This window comes from Mandrillus leucophaeus, unplaced genomic scaffold, assembly GCF_000951045.1.
Source record: "Mandrillus leucophaeus isolate KB7577 unplaced genomic scaffold, Mleu.le_1.0 Scaffold39, whole genome shotgun sequence".
In the NCBI taxonomy this organism is placed as follows: Eukaryota; Metazoa; Chordata; class Mammalia; order Primates; family Cercopithecidae; genus Mandrillus; species Mandrillus leucophaeus.
Window position 1 is genome coordinate 5,715,636 of NW_012104142.1, and position 14,294 is coordinate 5,729,929.

The 14,294-nt window shown below is 40.0% G+C and overlaps 1 protein-coding gene across 2 annotated transcripts in view; it reads left to right on the top strand.

Moving 5' to 3' along the window:
• VCL (vinculin) overlaps positions 1 to 14,294 on the top strand; it is a 142,107-nt gene that overhangs the window by 55,358 nt on the left and 72,455 nt on the right. For both annotated transcript variants that reach the window (XM_011991163.1, XM_011991164.1), the window contains exon 2: positions 12,045 to 12,115. In XM_011991163.1, the coding sequence (XP_011846553.1) occupies positions 12,045 to 12,115 (71 nt within the window). The remainder of the gene's footprint in view (positions 1 to 12,044; positions 12,116 to 14,294) is intronic.

Below are 14,294 nucleotides of genomic sequence, written 5' to 3' on the forward strand. Positions count from 1 at the left end.
GCCTGTAATCCCAGCTACTCAGGAGGCTGAGGCAGGAGAATCACTTGAACCTGGGAGGCAGAGGTTGCAGTGAGCCGAGATCACGCCATTGCGCTCCAACCTGGGCAACAAGAGTGAAACTCCGTCTCAAAAAAAAAAAAAAGCCTGGTGTGGTTGTATACACCTGTACATCTAGCTACTCAGGGGGCTGAGGTGGGAGGACCACCTGGGCCCAAAGAGGTAGAGGCTGTCATGAGCTGTGATCATGCCAGTGCAGTCTAGTCTGGGCAACAGAGACTCTGTCTCAGAATAAAAAAAAGAAAAGAAAAAGGCAAGCTATATTTTAGTCTTAAATTGGCCTTTATCAAAATTAAAAGCTTGTGCTGCAAAGGACACTATCAAGAAAGGGAAAGACAACCCACAGACTGAGAAAAATATTTGCAAAAGATAAATAACTCAAAATATTGGCAAGGAGCCAGGCACAGTGGCTCATGCCTATAATCCCAGCACTTTGGGAGGCCGAAGCAGGCAGATCACCTGAGGTCAGGAGTTCGAGACCTGCCTGGCCAACATGATGAAACTTGGTCTCTACCCAAAAAATACAAAAATTAGCCAGGCGTGGTGACTCATGCCTGTAGTCCCAGCTACTTGGGAGGCTGAAGCAGGAGAATCGCTTGAACCCGGGAGGCGGAGGTTGCAGTGAGCCCAGATTGCACCACTGCACCTCCGGCCTGGGTGACAGAGTAAGGCTTGGTCTCAAAAATAAATAAATAAATAAATAAATAAATAAAATAAAAAATAAAAATTGGCAAGGGATTTGAATAGACATTTCTTAAAAGTAGATATATAAATGGTCAATAAACACATAAAAAGATGCTCAGCATCATTAGCCATCAGGTCAAAACCATAATGAGATACCACTTCACTAGGAGGGGCTGTAATTAAAAAGATAATAACAAGTGTTGCCAGGGATTTTGAGAAGTTGGAACCCTCTCATGTAGCTGCTGCGAATGTTAAATGGTTTAGCCTCTTTGGAAAATAGGCTGGCATTTCCTCAAATGGTCAAACATAGAGATACCATGTGACCCAGCAATTCAATACCTAGGTTTATAACCAAGAGAAATGAAATCATATTCATATAAAACCTTGTACACTAATGTTTATAGCAGCATTATTCATAATAGCCAAAAAATGAAAACAACTCAGGTGTCCATCAACTGATGAATGGACAGACAAAATGTGGTGTAACCATACAATGAAATATGATTTGGCAATAAAAAGAAATGAAGTACTGATTCATGGCACAGCATGAAAGAAGCTAGTCACTAAAGAGCACATCTTATGTGATTTTATTTATATCAGATATTTAGAATAAGTAAGTCTGTAGAGAAAAAGTAGATTAGTGATTACCTAAGACTAGGTGGTGGTGAGGAAGGGTTAGGGCTGAATGGGGGTGGTGTTGACTGCTAGTGGTACTAGGTCTCTTTTTGGAGTGATGAAAATGTTCACAAATCAATTGTGATGGTCACACAACTCTGTGAATATCTTAATGACACCATTAACCTCTCTATGGCAGTTGACACTGTTGACTGTTCCTAAAACTCTTTTGGCTTTTATGACACAGTTCTACTGATCCCCCCTGCCCCTATCTCTGATATTTTCTTCCTAGCTCTTTTCACCAGCTTGTTCTTCCACCAGTGGTGGTGTTGGGTCGTGATTTCATTCATTATCCATGGCTTTTAGAACATTTGATTTGCCCGTTACTTGTGAATCAATTTTTCTAGTCCAGGTAAGTGAACTGAGGAACCATCTTTTCTGTTGCTTATCGGACAACTCCCTCTGAATATCCCAGTGCTAATTAGTTTCCCTCTCAGATCTGGTTTTCTTCCTATGTTACCAATTGACCCAGTCACTTGAGCCAGGGGCTGGGAGCCATCCTAGATTTCTCTCTCACCCTCTGCATGAAGTGTCATGTAGCTGCCTTTTTTACACCTGCCCTCTCATCTCCATTCACACTGCTGCTGCTTCTGCTACAGTTAATCTGTAGTTTATCTTTCACTAAGACTGTAAGTAAGCTCCGTGAGATCTGGGGCCATGTGTGTTTTCTTCATCACTGTCTGTAATGCTTGGTACATTGCATGTTATATAAGTAGTATTTGTTGATTGAATAAATGAATTCACAAATGAACTTGTCTTCCTAGTTTTCTTTGTTCTGATCCATTCTTGCTGCTGAATTTTTCTGTTTGAAATGCAGACCTAACAGTGTCTTTTACTTAGAATAATTAAATAATTTCCCATTGCTTAGAGGATAAGTCTATTGCTTTGCATACAAGGCCCTTCATGATGTGGCCCCTTTCTGCTTTTCCAATTTCCTGTCCTTTTCATACCTCCTCTCTACACAGTACCCCGTTTTCCAGCTGTGTTTCCTGAACTGGCCATTCTTTCCCATATCTTGCCCTATTAACTGGAAAGCCCTCCTTTTTACCTTGATTCCTATCACTTCTGGATAACTCTTATTCTGCCTTCCTAGAATTTATCTTCCTCTGTAAAACTTCCTGTACCTCACCTATGCAGAGTGGAAACTTGGATGTAACTCTACTAGAGCATGCATTACATTGCATTACATTATTTGTTTAAGCATTTGTCTATGAATAAGGACTGAGTCTCACTTTTGTATCCCCATCACACGGTGACAGATATAGTGCCTCCCACATGGGAAGTACTCATTAAGTGCTTGATTAAATGAATAAGTTGGAAATCAGAGTAGATTAGAGAGTTTCAGTTTTTCTGGATGTGGCCTCTTCAACACTGAACTCTGGCTGGCCATCTGTGAATGATGTACAAAGGATATCAGTGAGGGGTGGATGGATCACAAGTCCATCACCACCCCAGAAAAACAATAAAAAACATTGCTGATGATGGGTCACATACATTATTATTATCCTTGTATGACTGAGGGCTGGTACTGGACACAGCTGCAATCAGAATGGTTGTTCAGTATAATGGATTGATTAGGCTAACTCTTATGCCATAAGACATTGATTTGAGCCACAGTAAGTACAGGCAAATGGGTACACATTCTTAATACTGGTCACAATCAGTTGGTCACGACCTATTGTCTAAATAATTAAATAATTAAGAACATCTTCCTACCACCTTTTTAATGTAATGCTCTGTAGTTATGACTTACACTGTACAAATCAGTAACAAAAGTCTTCCCAGCTTTGTTTCGTCTTTCTGTTTTCTTGTACTTAGTCTAGCTAGAGGAGACATCTACATTAACATATTTTTCAGTCTAGGTAGTGACTTGAACCAGCCAACCTTTTTGTTTCTCTCTTTCTTTTTTTTTGCTGGAAAGAAACCAAATCTCTCTATATTACTAAACCAAATCGAGTACATTGTGATGAAAGGAGTAATAATAACAACAGCAGAAGACAAAAGGCCTCTCACATAGAATTTTGAACTAAAGTCACATATTGAACAAAAGATATTTAAATTAACTACTGAACAAAGTAAGAACTCTTCAAAAGAAACAGGGCTTCCTGCCAAGCCCCCTAGAAATGCCCCCAGGCCTCTTATTCATTCACTACCATTATTTCAGTTTATGTCTAAAGATGTTTTATTTCTTATCTCATTCTCTTCCTACCACCTAGTGGACACATAGTTGGCACTTACTGCTTGTTTATTGAATTGAATGGAATCAAGCCCCAAGAGTTAAAGGCTATTCTCTGAAGAAGAAAATAAAAGAGAAATAATTTTGTCAGTGAATAGAACTAACAAGTCTGAGTTTCTCTCAGCAGTGGAATAAAGTTAGGAAGGGATAACACGTACAATTAGCTCTCTGTATCTGTGGGTTCCACACTTGTGCATTTAACCAACTGTGGACTGAAAATATTCAGAAAACAAGGATGGTTGCATCTGTGTTGAACATGTACAGATTTTTTTTCCTTGTCTTTATTCCCTAAACAATACAGTATAACAACTATTTACATAGCATTTATATTATATTAGGTTTTACAAATAATCCAGAGATAATTTAAAGTATGTGGGAGGATGTGTGTAAGCTACATGCAAACGCTATGCTGTTTTATATAAGAGACGAGCATCTGTGGGTTTTGGTATTTGAAGCGGGTCATGGAACCAATTCTCCATAGATACCAAGAGACATGACTATATTTCTTATAAGGTTAGATTACTCCAAAAGAGTTGTTTTAAAATACTGACCCAGAGAAACCTATTCAGACTATAACTAAGATCTGTTTGTTCTTTTCTCTGTTTTTGTTTTTTTTAGATGGAGTTTTGCTCTTGTTACCCAGGCTGGAGTGCCATGGCACAATCTCGGCTCACTGCAACCTCTGTCTCCCGGGTTCAAGTGATACTCCTGCCTCAGGCTCCCGAGTAGTTGGGATTCCAGGCGCCTGCCATCACGCCCAACCAATTTTTGTATATTTAGTAGAGACAGGGTTTCACCATGTTGGCCAGGCTGGTCTCAAACTTCTGATCTCAGGTGATCCGCCCACCTCGGCCTCCCAAAGTGCTGGATTATAGGCGTGAGTCACTGTGCCCAGCTGCTCTGTTTTTTGTTTTTTGTTTGTTTGTTTGTTTTTTTTGTTTTTTTAGCCCTTTAATCCACAGGGCTTTTTTCAGAAGGAATCAGGTTTATTTTAAGGCGTTAAAAAATCAGGCATCAGACAGGTGTGGTGGCACGCACCCGTACTCCCAGCTACTTGGGAGGCTGAGGTGGAAGGATTCCTTGACCCCGGCAGTTCAAGGAACTGGGCAATATAGCAAGACCCCATCTTAAAAAATTAAAAAAGAAGCATTTGTTGATTCTTATGACCTGTTTGCAAAGTTGTAGTCTATATTGGGAATCATGTTTCCCCATACTAAGCTGACCTCCAAGAATAACATTTTCCCACCAGCCATGAAGATTCCTGTTAGTTAACAAAAGACATTTTGTGAATTAATCCCTTTCTTGTTTGTTTTACTCTATTTTTTTTTTTTTTTTTTTTTTTGAGACAGAGTCTCACTCTGTTGCCCAGGCTGGAGTGCAGTGGTGTGATCTTGGCTCACTGCAAGCTCCGCCTCCCGGGTTCACGCCATTCTCCTGCCTCAGCCCCTCGAGTAGCTGGGACTACAGGCACCCGCCACCACACACGGCAAATTTTTTGTATTTTTAGTCGAGACGGGTTTTCACTGTGTTAGCCAGGATGGTCTTGATTTCCTGACCTCGTGATCCGCCCGCCTCGGCCTCCTAAAGTGCTGGGATTACAGGCGTGTGTGAGCCACTGCGCCTGGCCGGTCTACTCTATTTTTATTTGGAAAAGTTGGGTGCTATGGAAATTTTCTGTTTTGATGGTGACAGGAGAGGACAGGAAAATGCATTTTCTGTCATCAATGGATTAATGGCTTAAAAGTAAAAGATTTGTCTTTGGTTCTCCTAGACAGGTTTTGCCAGTTGTTCCCAAACAGGACATACCTTTCTGCTTCTGTAGATCTTTAGAAACTGGTTCTTTGGAAGTTCTCGACTTGTTACTTCGGTGTTAGAACACTGAATTGTAAAGATCTAGAAAAGAGGATGACAATCTTTGAATAAATGGGCAGGTCAAGGTAACAATCCTCTCTGCCTTCACTTAGCGTACAAAGTCCTTCCTGAACTAACTGAGCTTTCCTTTCTAGCCTCATTTCCTCTGTTGAAGCCACACCAGCCTGACTTTCTAGTCCTGGCCTCCTTGTACTCGCATATCTGACTGACCTTCTTTGCCTGTGATCCTCTTTTTGGTTGGGCTGCCTGATTATTCTCTACTGGGCAGCTTCTCCTTTCCAGGCCTGGCTCCTTTCTTCTAAAAGACCACATAGCAAAGGCATAAATGAAGGTTAATTTAGTAGCTGTGTGAAGAATGAATTGGAAGGAAGAGTCTGGAGCAACAAGACCAATTTTAGGAGACAGTGAAGGTCTCATGGATCTGTGCTGCCTGATATGGTAGCCACTAGCCGCATGTGGCAATTAAAATGAAATAAAGGTAAAAATTCAGTTCTTCAGTTATACTGGCCACATTTCTTTCTTTTTTTTCTTTCTTTCTTTTTTTTTTTTTGAGATGGAGTTTTGCTCTGTCACCTAGGCTGGAGTGCAGTGGTGCAATCTCAGCTTACTGCAGCCTCCGCCTCCCAGGTTGAAGCAATTCTCCTGCCTCAGCCTCTCGAGTAGCTGGGATTACAGGCGCCTGCCGCACGCCTGGCTACTTTTTGTATTTTTAGTAGAGACGGGGTTTCGCCATGTTGACCAGGGTGGTCTTGAATTCCTGACGTCAGGTGATCCACCCGCCTTGGCCTCCCAAAGTGCTGGGATTGCAGGCATGAGCCACTGCACCCCACCTATGCTGGGAACATTTCAAGTGGTCAGTACTCACATGTGGCTAATGGGTACTGTATTGGGCGGCACAGATTAAATAAAATATTTCCATCATAACAGAAAATTCTTTGGACAGCACTGCCAAAAATCAATTCCCCAAGAAAAAATGGCATTCATTCTACATAGTGATGTTTTATGTGTTGTACCTTAAAAACAGTGCCATTCATTGTCCCTAATCTAATTCTAGGCAGAGTGTATTGAGCAGTTATGAATACTATTGCTTCAAGTATGAATGCAGCTTAGAATAACAAAATCAAATTTAGTGTTTATCACTTAAGTATTCAAAAATAGCATTTAAATAAATGCCCTTGAATATATTTTTAATTATTTATCTTTCCTTACCTACTCCTACTCTTACAAAGAGGCGTCAATTAATTACATGCCATTCAGTTTTTAGTAATTACCTCTACTGGGGTCAGATTATTTGCTATTTGCAAAACTGTTTTAATGTTTTCATCTAGTATAGCCATGATTACTTTATCTTTGGATAGTAACTGTTTGTCATATATCAGCCTTCTAGCATTGCTGCCTTTGAAGGCTTTTTATTTCATTGATTTAGAAGTGATTTTTTTTCTTTTTTCCTTTTTTTGAGGCGGCGTTTTGCTCTTGTTGCCCAGGCTGGAGTATGGTGGCGCGATCTTGGCTCACTGCAACCTCCGCCTCCCAGGTTAAAGCGATTCTCTTGCATCAGCCTCCAGAGTAGCTGGGATTATAGGCATCTGCCACCATGCCCAGCTAATTCTTGTATTTTTAGTAGAGACAGGGTTTCACCATGTTAGCCAGGTTTGGTGGTGAACTCCTGACCTCAGGTGACCCGCCCGCCTCAGACTCCCAAAGTGCTGGGATTTATAGGCATAAGCCACCATGCCCGGCCACATGGTTTTATTTCTTTACCTCAGTGTAGTCTTAATCCCCCACCCCACCCAGTCCAAGAGCAAGTCCTAATAATAGTTCTTCCTTCAAAAGGTAACACAATTTTGTTCTTTTCTCCATTTCTATTTTCACTACTTAAGTGATCCTTCCATCTCAGCCTCCCAAGCAGCTGGGACCACAGGTGTGAGCCACCACACCCGACTAATTTTTTGTAGAGATAGGATCTCACTGTGTTGCCCAGGCTGGTCCCAAACTCCTGGTTTCAAGTAATTCTCTCACCTTGGTCTTCCAAAGTGCTGGGAATAAGTGTGCACCACTGTGTCGGCCAGGATTTTTCTTACTCCATTTTTTTACTTTTTAAACTCAATCAAAAGTTACATGGTTAGCCGGGCGTGGTGGCTCACACCTGTAATCCCAGCACTTTGGGAGGCCGAGGCGGGCGGATCATGAGGTCAGGAGATTGAGACCATCCTGGCCAACACGGTGAAACCCCGTCTCTACTAAAAATACAAAAATTAACTAGGCGTGGTGGCAGGTGCCTGTAATCCCAGCTACTCGGGAGGCTGAGGCAGGAGAATGGCGTGAACCTGGGAGGCGGAGCTTGCAGTGAGCTGAGATCCGGCCGCTGCACTCCAGGCTGGGCGACAGAGCGAGACTCCGTCTCCAAAAAAAAAAAAAAAAAAAAAAAGTTACGTGGTTAAATAGTAGGACTGACATATTTCACTTAGTAGTGAAAATAGAAATGGAGTAAGTAACTTAAGGTTACTTAAGTCACTACTATCACTCTCCCGGCTGACTGCAGTAGCCTCCCTGCAATCATCTAGGAGAGTGATACTGGTTACCCTGCTTTCCCCGCACCCCCTAAAAATAGGCAAAATGACCTTTTAAAAAGAAAATCAGGCCAGGCATGGTGGCTCATGACTGTAATCCCAGCAGTTTGGGAGGCCAAGGCAGGAGGATCGCTGGAGCATGGGAGTTTGAGACCAGCCTGGGAAACACAGTGTGAGACCCCATCTCTATAAAAGAAAAAAAACAAAAAATTAGCTAGGTATGGTGGCTCATGCCTGGAGTCCTAGCTGCTCCGGACAGAGGATCTCTTGAGCCCGGAATCGCTTGAGCTATGATTGCGTCACTGCACTCAAGTCTGGGCTATGGAGCCAGATCATGTCTCTTAAAAAAAAGAAAAAAAAAAAAAGAAAAAGTCAGATTAATCTCTTATTTAGAACTCCTGCCTCCTATTATACTGATAAACGATTCCAAATATTTCAAGCTGGGCTAAACGGCTCTTTATGATCTGGCCCTTGCCTTCTTACCCAGCCTCATCACCACACCACACTTCCCTCCCTCCCTGAGCTTCAGCCACTCTGGCCTCTTTCCAGTTCCTAAAATACACGCAGTCTTTTCTTACCTTAGGGCCTTTTTCTGGCTACTCCTCCTGGATTGTTCTTGCCTAGCTCTTTCATGAGTGGCTCCTTCTTAGTTTCAAAGTCTCAGCTCCAATGTTGCTTCTTTATCTACTCTTTCCAAAGTAGGCTCCTCTGTTTCCAGCATGTACTCTTTATAGCATCATTTTTACCATTATCTGGCATCATATTTGTTTATTTACTTGACTCTCTCTCTCTCCCTACTAGACTATAAGTTCCATGAAGGCAGGAAACTTATTTTTATTCTCTATCTCTACTACCTAAACAGTACCTGGCACATATTGTTGTGCTAAAAACAATGTTTAATAACACTGAATAACTTACTATTTTCTAAAGGAGATATAAGAGGAACTCACCTAGTTCTCCCTCTCACCCTTGCTCTCTGTGTCTGTGTCCCTCCTTCTCCCCACATATATAAAAGGAATCTCTCTGTGTCATAAATGTGAATATCTTTCTAGGCCCTTTATACTGAATGTGAACCAGTGACTTTGTGGCTGAACTTCATCTTTTACTTCATGAAATCATGGCCACAGCTTTTTAAATGGTTGGTTTCAGTTGGAAAACATAGTGAACAATACATCTGGAAATATTCTGTCATGTTTTGAGCTGAGAAACTCTAGAGAACCAGCTGCTGATTTAAAAGCCTTGTATTATGATACAGACAGTCTATTGTCTACAGAAGCATTGGCTGTTACACAGTGGTAGATATGTGTTGCTTTTTCTAGCTATTAACTTGAGAGAAAAAACTTGTATTCATAATTTATGCATGACTTATATTCTCTGAGAATAGTTTATTGTGTTATTTTCTTTAGCTGATTTACTGTGCATTTAGAGAATTTTTGATACAGGGTCTTGCCCTGTTCAGGCTGGAGTGCAGTGGTGTAAAACACTGCTCACCACAGCCTCAACCCCCTGGGCTTAAGTGATCCTCCCATCTCAGTCTCCCAAGCAGCTGGGACTACAGGTGTGAGCCACCACACCCGACTAATTTTTTGTAGAGACAGGGTCTCACTGTGTTGCCCAGGCTGGTCCCCAACTCCTGGTTTCAAGTAATCCTCTCACCTTGGTCTTCCAAAGTGCTGGGAATAAGTGTGCACCACTGTGCCGGCCAGGATTTTTCTTACTCCATTTTTTTTTTCTTTAAACTCAATCAAAAGTTACATGGTTAAATAGTAGGACTGACATATTTTGCATCCTGGGGTTTTTTAATTTCACAGATTTCTACATTAAAATATGGTTTATAATTATGATTTAGTACTCCTAGGTGGCTTTATATTGTTAAAATGGATGAATTTTGCCATTTACTATATTAAAGTTTACTCTTATATTTTATAATACATGAATACAGTGGAAGAAAAATTGACATTCAAGACCTGCACAGAGATAATTTTGAAGAAAGTGAATATGTGTATGATTAGTGGTATAATACATACGTAATTTGTTGTGTGACATTTAATATTTTGATAATTTAAGAAAATTTCTGACCATTACTATTTGGAAGATTTATATAAAATGACAGATAATTATGTACTAAGATTATTAGGTAGAAAATAATTACAACTAAATAACTTAGGCTGGGAGTGGTGGCTCATGCCTGTAATCCCAGCACTTTGGGAGGCCAAGGTGAGTGGATCACTTGAGGTCAGGAGTTTGAGACCAGCCTGGCCAACATGGTGAAACCCCATCTCTACTAAAAATCCAAAAAAAAAAAAGAAAAAAAATTAGCTGGGTGTGGTGGCACATGCCTGTAGTCCCAACTACTTGGGATGCTGAGGCACCAGAATCACTTGAACCTGGGAGGCCAAGGTTTCAGTGAGCCGAGACTGTACCACTGGGCTTCAGCCTGGGTAATAAAGTGAGATTCTATTTCAAAAACACAAACAAACAAAAAATAACAAAACAGCTTACAGAAACATTTTTGTGTTTTTAAATTACAAAAATTACTTTAAAATTTACATTTCAGGGGCCGGGCGCGGTGGCTCACGCCTGTAATCCCAGCACTTTGGGAGGCCGATGTGGGCGGATCACAAGGTCAGGAGATCGAGACCACGGTGAAACCCCGTCTCTACTAAAAATACAAAAAATTAGCCGGGCGCGGTGGCGGGCGCCTGTGGTCCCGGCTACTCGGGAGGCTGAGGCAGGAGAATGGCGTGAACCCGGGAGGCGGAGCTTGCAGTGAGCCGAGATCCGGCCACTGCACTCCAGCCTGGGCGACAGAGAGAGACTCCGTCTCAAAAAAAAAAAAAAAATTTACATTTCAGGAAATTAGAAAATAGGAAATACAAATACAAAATCGCTCAATTTCCTAAGCATTAGTACAACCACTGGAATATTTTAAAAATATTCTTTCAGTGTTGTTGCTTTATTTATACATGCGGGGTTTTTTTTGGTGTTGTACTCATAATGTACTTGTTATTTATATTTCTTCTTTTAAGTGAAATATAATGTCATAAACATTTTCCCATAATGCTAAGTTTTTATAACCATTGTTTTAATGGCCCCATAGTACTCAACCTAACAATATATCTTAATTTACTTAACTATTCCTCTTTGTTGGAGGAGTTATTTATGAAGTGTTTTAGCTTTTATAACTATCATCATAGTGAATACTTTTGTGAATATTGTTTTTATTACCACGTTTGGTATTACAGCTTATAAGGTATATTCTCAAAAGCGGAATTTCTAGGTATGACTTTTTTTATGTCTCCTAACACATTCTAACAAATGATTTTCCAAAGAGAATATGTCAGTTTATATCACCACCTGCAGGGTGTAAAACTATCTATTCCATTGTTGCATTCAGCATTATATATTCTTTCTTTTTAACTTGCGCTATAATTAGGGAAAAATACCATGTTGTTTTAATTTCAGTTTTTTTGATTACTAGTAAATGTTGCATATTTTCATGTTTGGTTTCTAGTGTCAGAATCATAATAGTTTCAAATATTTTCCCCAGTTCCAATAACTATTTATTTTCTATATAGATGTTTTTTGTCTGTCTAACTTGATTCATATACTTCAGGTAACATTTTAGAGATGTGGCAGAGTTTTTTGGCTAAACACACACACAGGTATTCTCAATGATGAATTTCTCCTATTATGCTCAATAATGCTTTCAAATTAGTTACTCTGGAGAAGGAGTAATACAACATTATGTTTGTATTCCATATTATTCTGGTATATTGTGAAAGCATATTATGTGAGTAATCCTAAAAAATTTTTTAAATCCAGAAATCTCCTTTAAATCTAGAAATTTTAATGATAGATTATGTTTAAGTATATGTTTCAAATATGCTTAAGTAATAGTTTTTTAAGGTCTGAGAATTTGAATTATGAATTTTTTTTTCCTCTTGTAGGTTGGAAAAGAGACTGTTCAAACCACTGAGGATCAGATTTTGAAGAGAGATATGCCACCAGCATTTATTAAGTGAGTAATTAAAATATTCTTCTGTTGCTAAGCAAAATAGTGCTCTTGTTAGGAAGAAAAAGTAGCTGATTTCAGTAACAACTTTTTTTTTTGGTATAAAACTTTTGTTTACAATTGAAATTTCAACTTTTTTGTCTTCTTTTTTAAAAAAACTTCATTTTAGTCTTTGATATTAGGCATTTTTGACATAATAATTTTTTTTTTCCTTTTTTTTGAGACGGAGTTTCACCCTCGTTACCCAGGTTGGAGTGCAATGGCGTGATGTCAGCTCACTGCAACTCTGCCTCTTGGGTTGAAATGATTTGCCTGTCTCAGCCTCCGGAATAGCTTGGATTATAGGCATGTGCCACCATGTCTGGCTAACCGTACCTGGCCGATTTTTGACATGAGACATAAGATCATGACTTTTGAGTTTTTCTTTCTAGGATGAAAAGTATTCAGAGACCCATTGTGACTATAGCATGCATGAATCTGCATTGTATACTGGGCACCTTTGCTTGGAGATAAGGGAATAATGGTAGATATAAACTTTAAAAAATTATTGTTTCGGCCAGGCAGGGTGTCTCATGCCTGTAATCCTAACACTTTGGGAGGCCGAGGCAGGTGGGTCACCTAAGGTCAGGAGATCGAGACCTTCCTGGCTAACATGGTGAAACCCCATCTCTACTAAAAATACAGAAAAAAATTAGTCAAATGTGGTGGCGGGCACCTGTAGTTCCAGCTACTTGGGAGGCTGAGGCAGGAGAATGGTGTGAACTCGGAAGGCAGAGCTTGCAGTGAGTGGAGATTATGCCACTGCACTCCAGCTTGGGTGACAGAGGGAGACTCTGTCTCAAAAAAAAAAAAATTATTGTTTCATATTTTCAGTTACATTTTAAATTTAAGTTATATTTATATATCTCCTAGTACTCCTAAAAATAATTTCCAGGCTTTTTGGGCTAGTCTACATAAAACAAGCAGACATACTAATTTTTGAATACTTAAAACTTTTTAGGCTCTTATATTGTCTTTGATTAGTGGTTTTGTTCTATATGGCAGTCAAGTTGTAAGCAAAAGTAAAAGCTGATGGATAGGACAGAAAAAGTAGAACTCATAGAAGTTAGTAAGAATAGCATAAGACTTTTCAAAAAGAAGGTGTGTGAAGGACTTGAATAGCACCTCAAAAGAGGAAATGTAAGTGGCCAATATTTTATCTCAGTCATCAGAGAAGTGCAAATTATTCTATTATACACCCTAAATTAAGAAGCCTGATAATATCAGTTGTTGATAAGATATGGAGCAACTGGAATGTTCTTACACTGCTATTGGGAATGTAAATTGGTGCAGCCACTTTGGAAAACAATTTGACATTAGTAAAGTAGAGGATAAGCAGTTCCACTCCCAGGTATGTTCCCTAAAGACACTTGTCCACATGCACACCAGCATCCATATAAAAAACATTTCTATCAGCATTGTTCATGATGACTCCACTGGTCTATCTAGAGTAGAATGGGTAAAAATAATCATGGTATAGTCAGAAATTGTAATATTAATCAGTAATGAAAAGGACTGAGGAATTTTCACTTAAAAATGGTTAATTTTATGCTATATGAGTTTCATTTCAATTGAAAAAAACAATGAGGCCGGGTGCAGTGACTCACACCTGTAATCCCAGCACTTTGGGAGGCCGAGGAGGGAAGATCACTTGAGCCTAGGAGTTTGAGACCAGCCTGGGCAATGTGGTGAAAACTCATCTCTACAAAACATTAACTGCATGTGGGAGTGTGAGCTGGTAGTCCCAGCCACCCAGGAGGCTGAAGTGGGAGGATCACCTGAGCTGGGGAAGTTGAGGCTGTAGTGAGCTGTGACTGCACCACTGCACTGCAGCTTGGGTGACAGAGTGAAACCCTGTATCTAAAAATAAATAAATAAAAAGACAAAAAAAGAGGAATGAATGAATCTCAAAAATAATTGAGGGAAATGAAAGTCAGATAGATAGATAGATAGATAGATAGATATGTAGGTTCCACTTATTTAAAGTTCAAAAATGGCCAGGTGTGGTGACTCACACCTGTAATCCCAGTACTTTGGGAGGCCAAGGCAGGTGGATCACTTAAGGTCAGGAGTTCAAGACCAGCCTGGCCAACATGGTGAAACCCCATCTATACTAAAAATATGAAAATTAGCTGGGTGTGGTGGC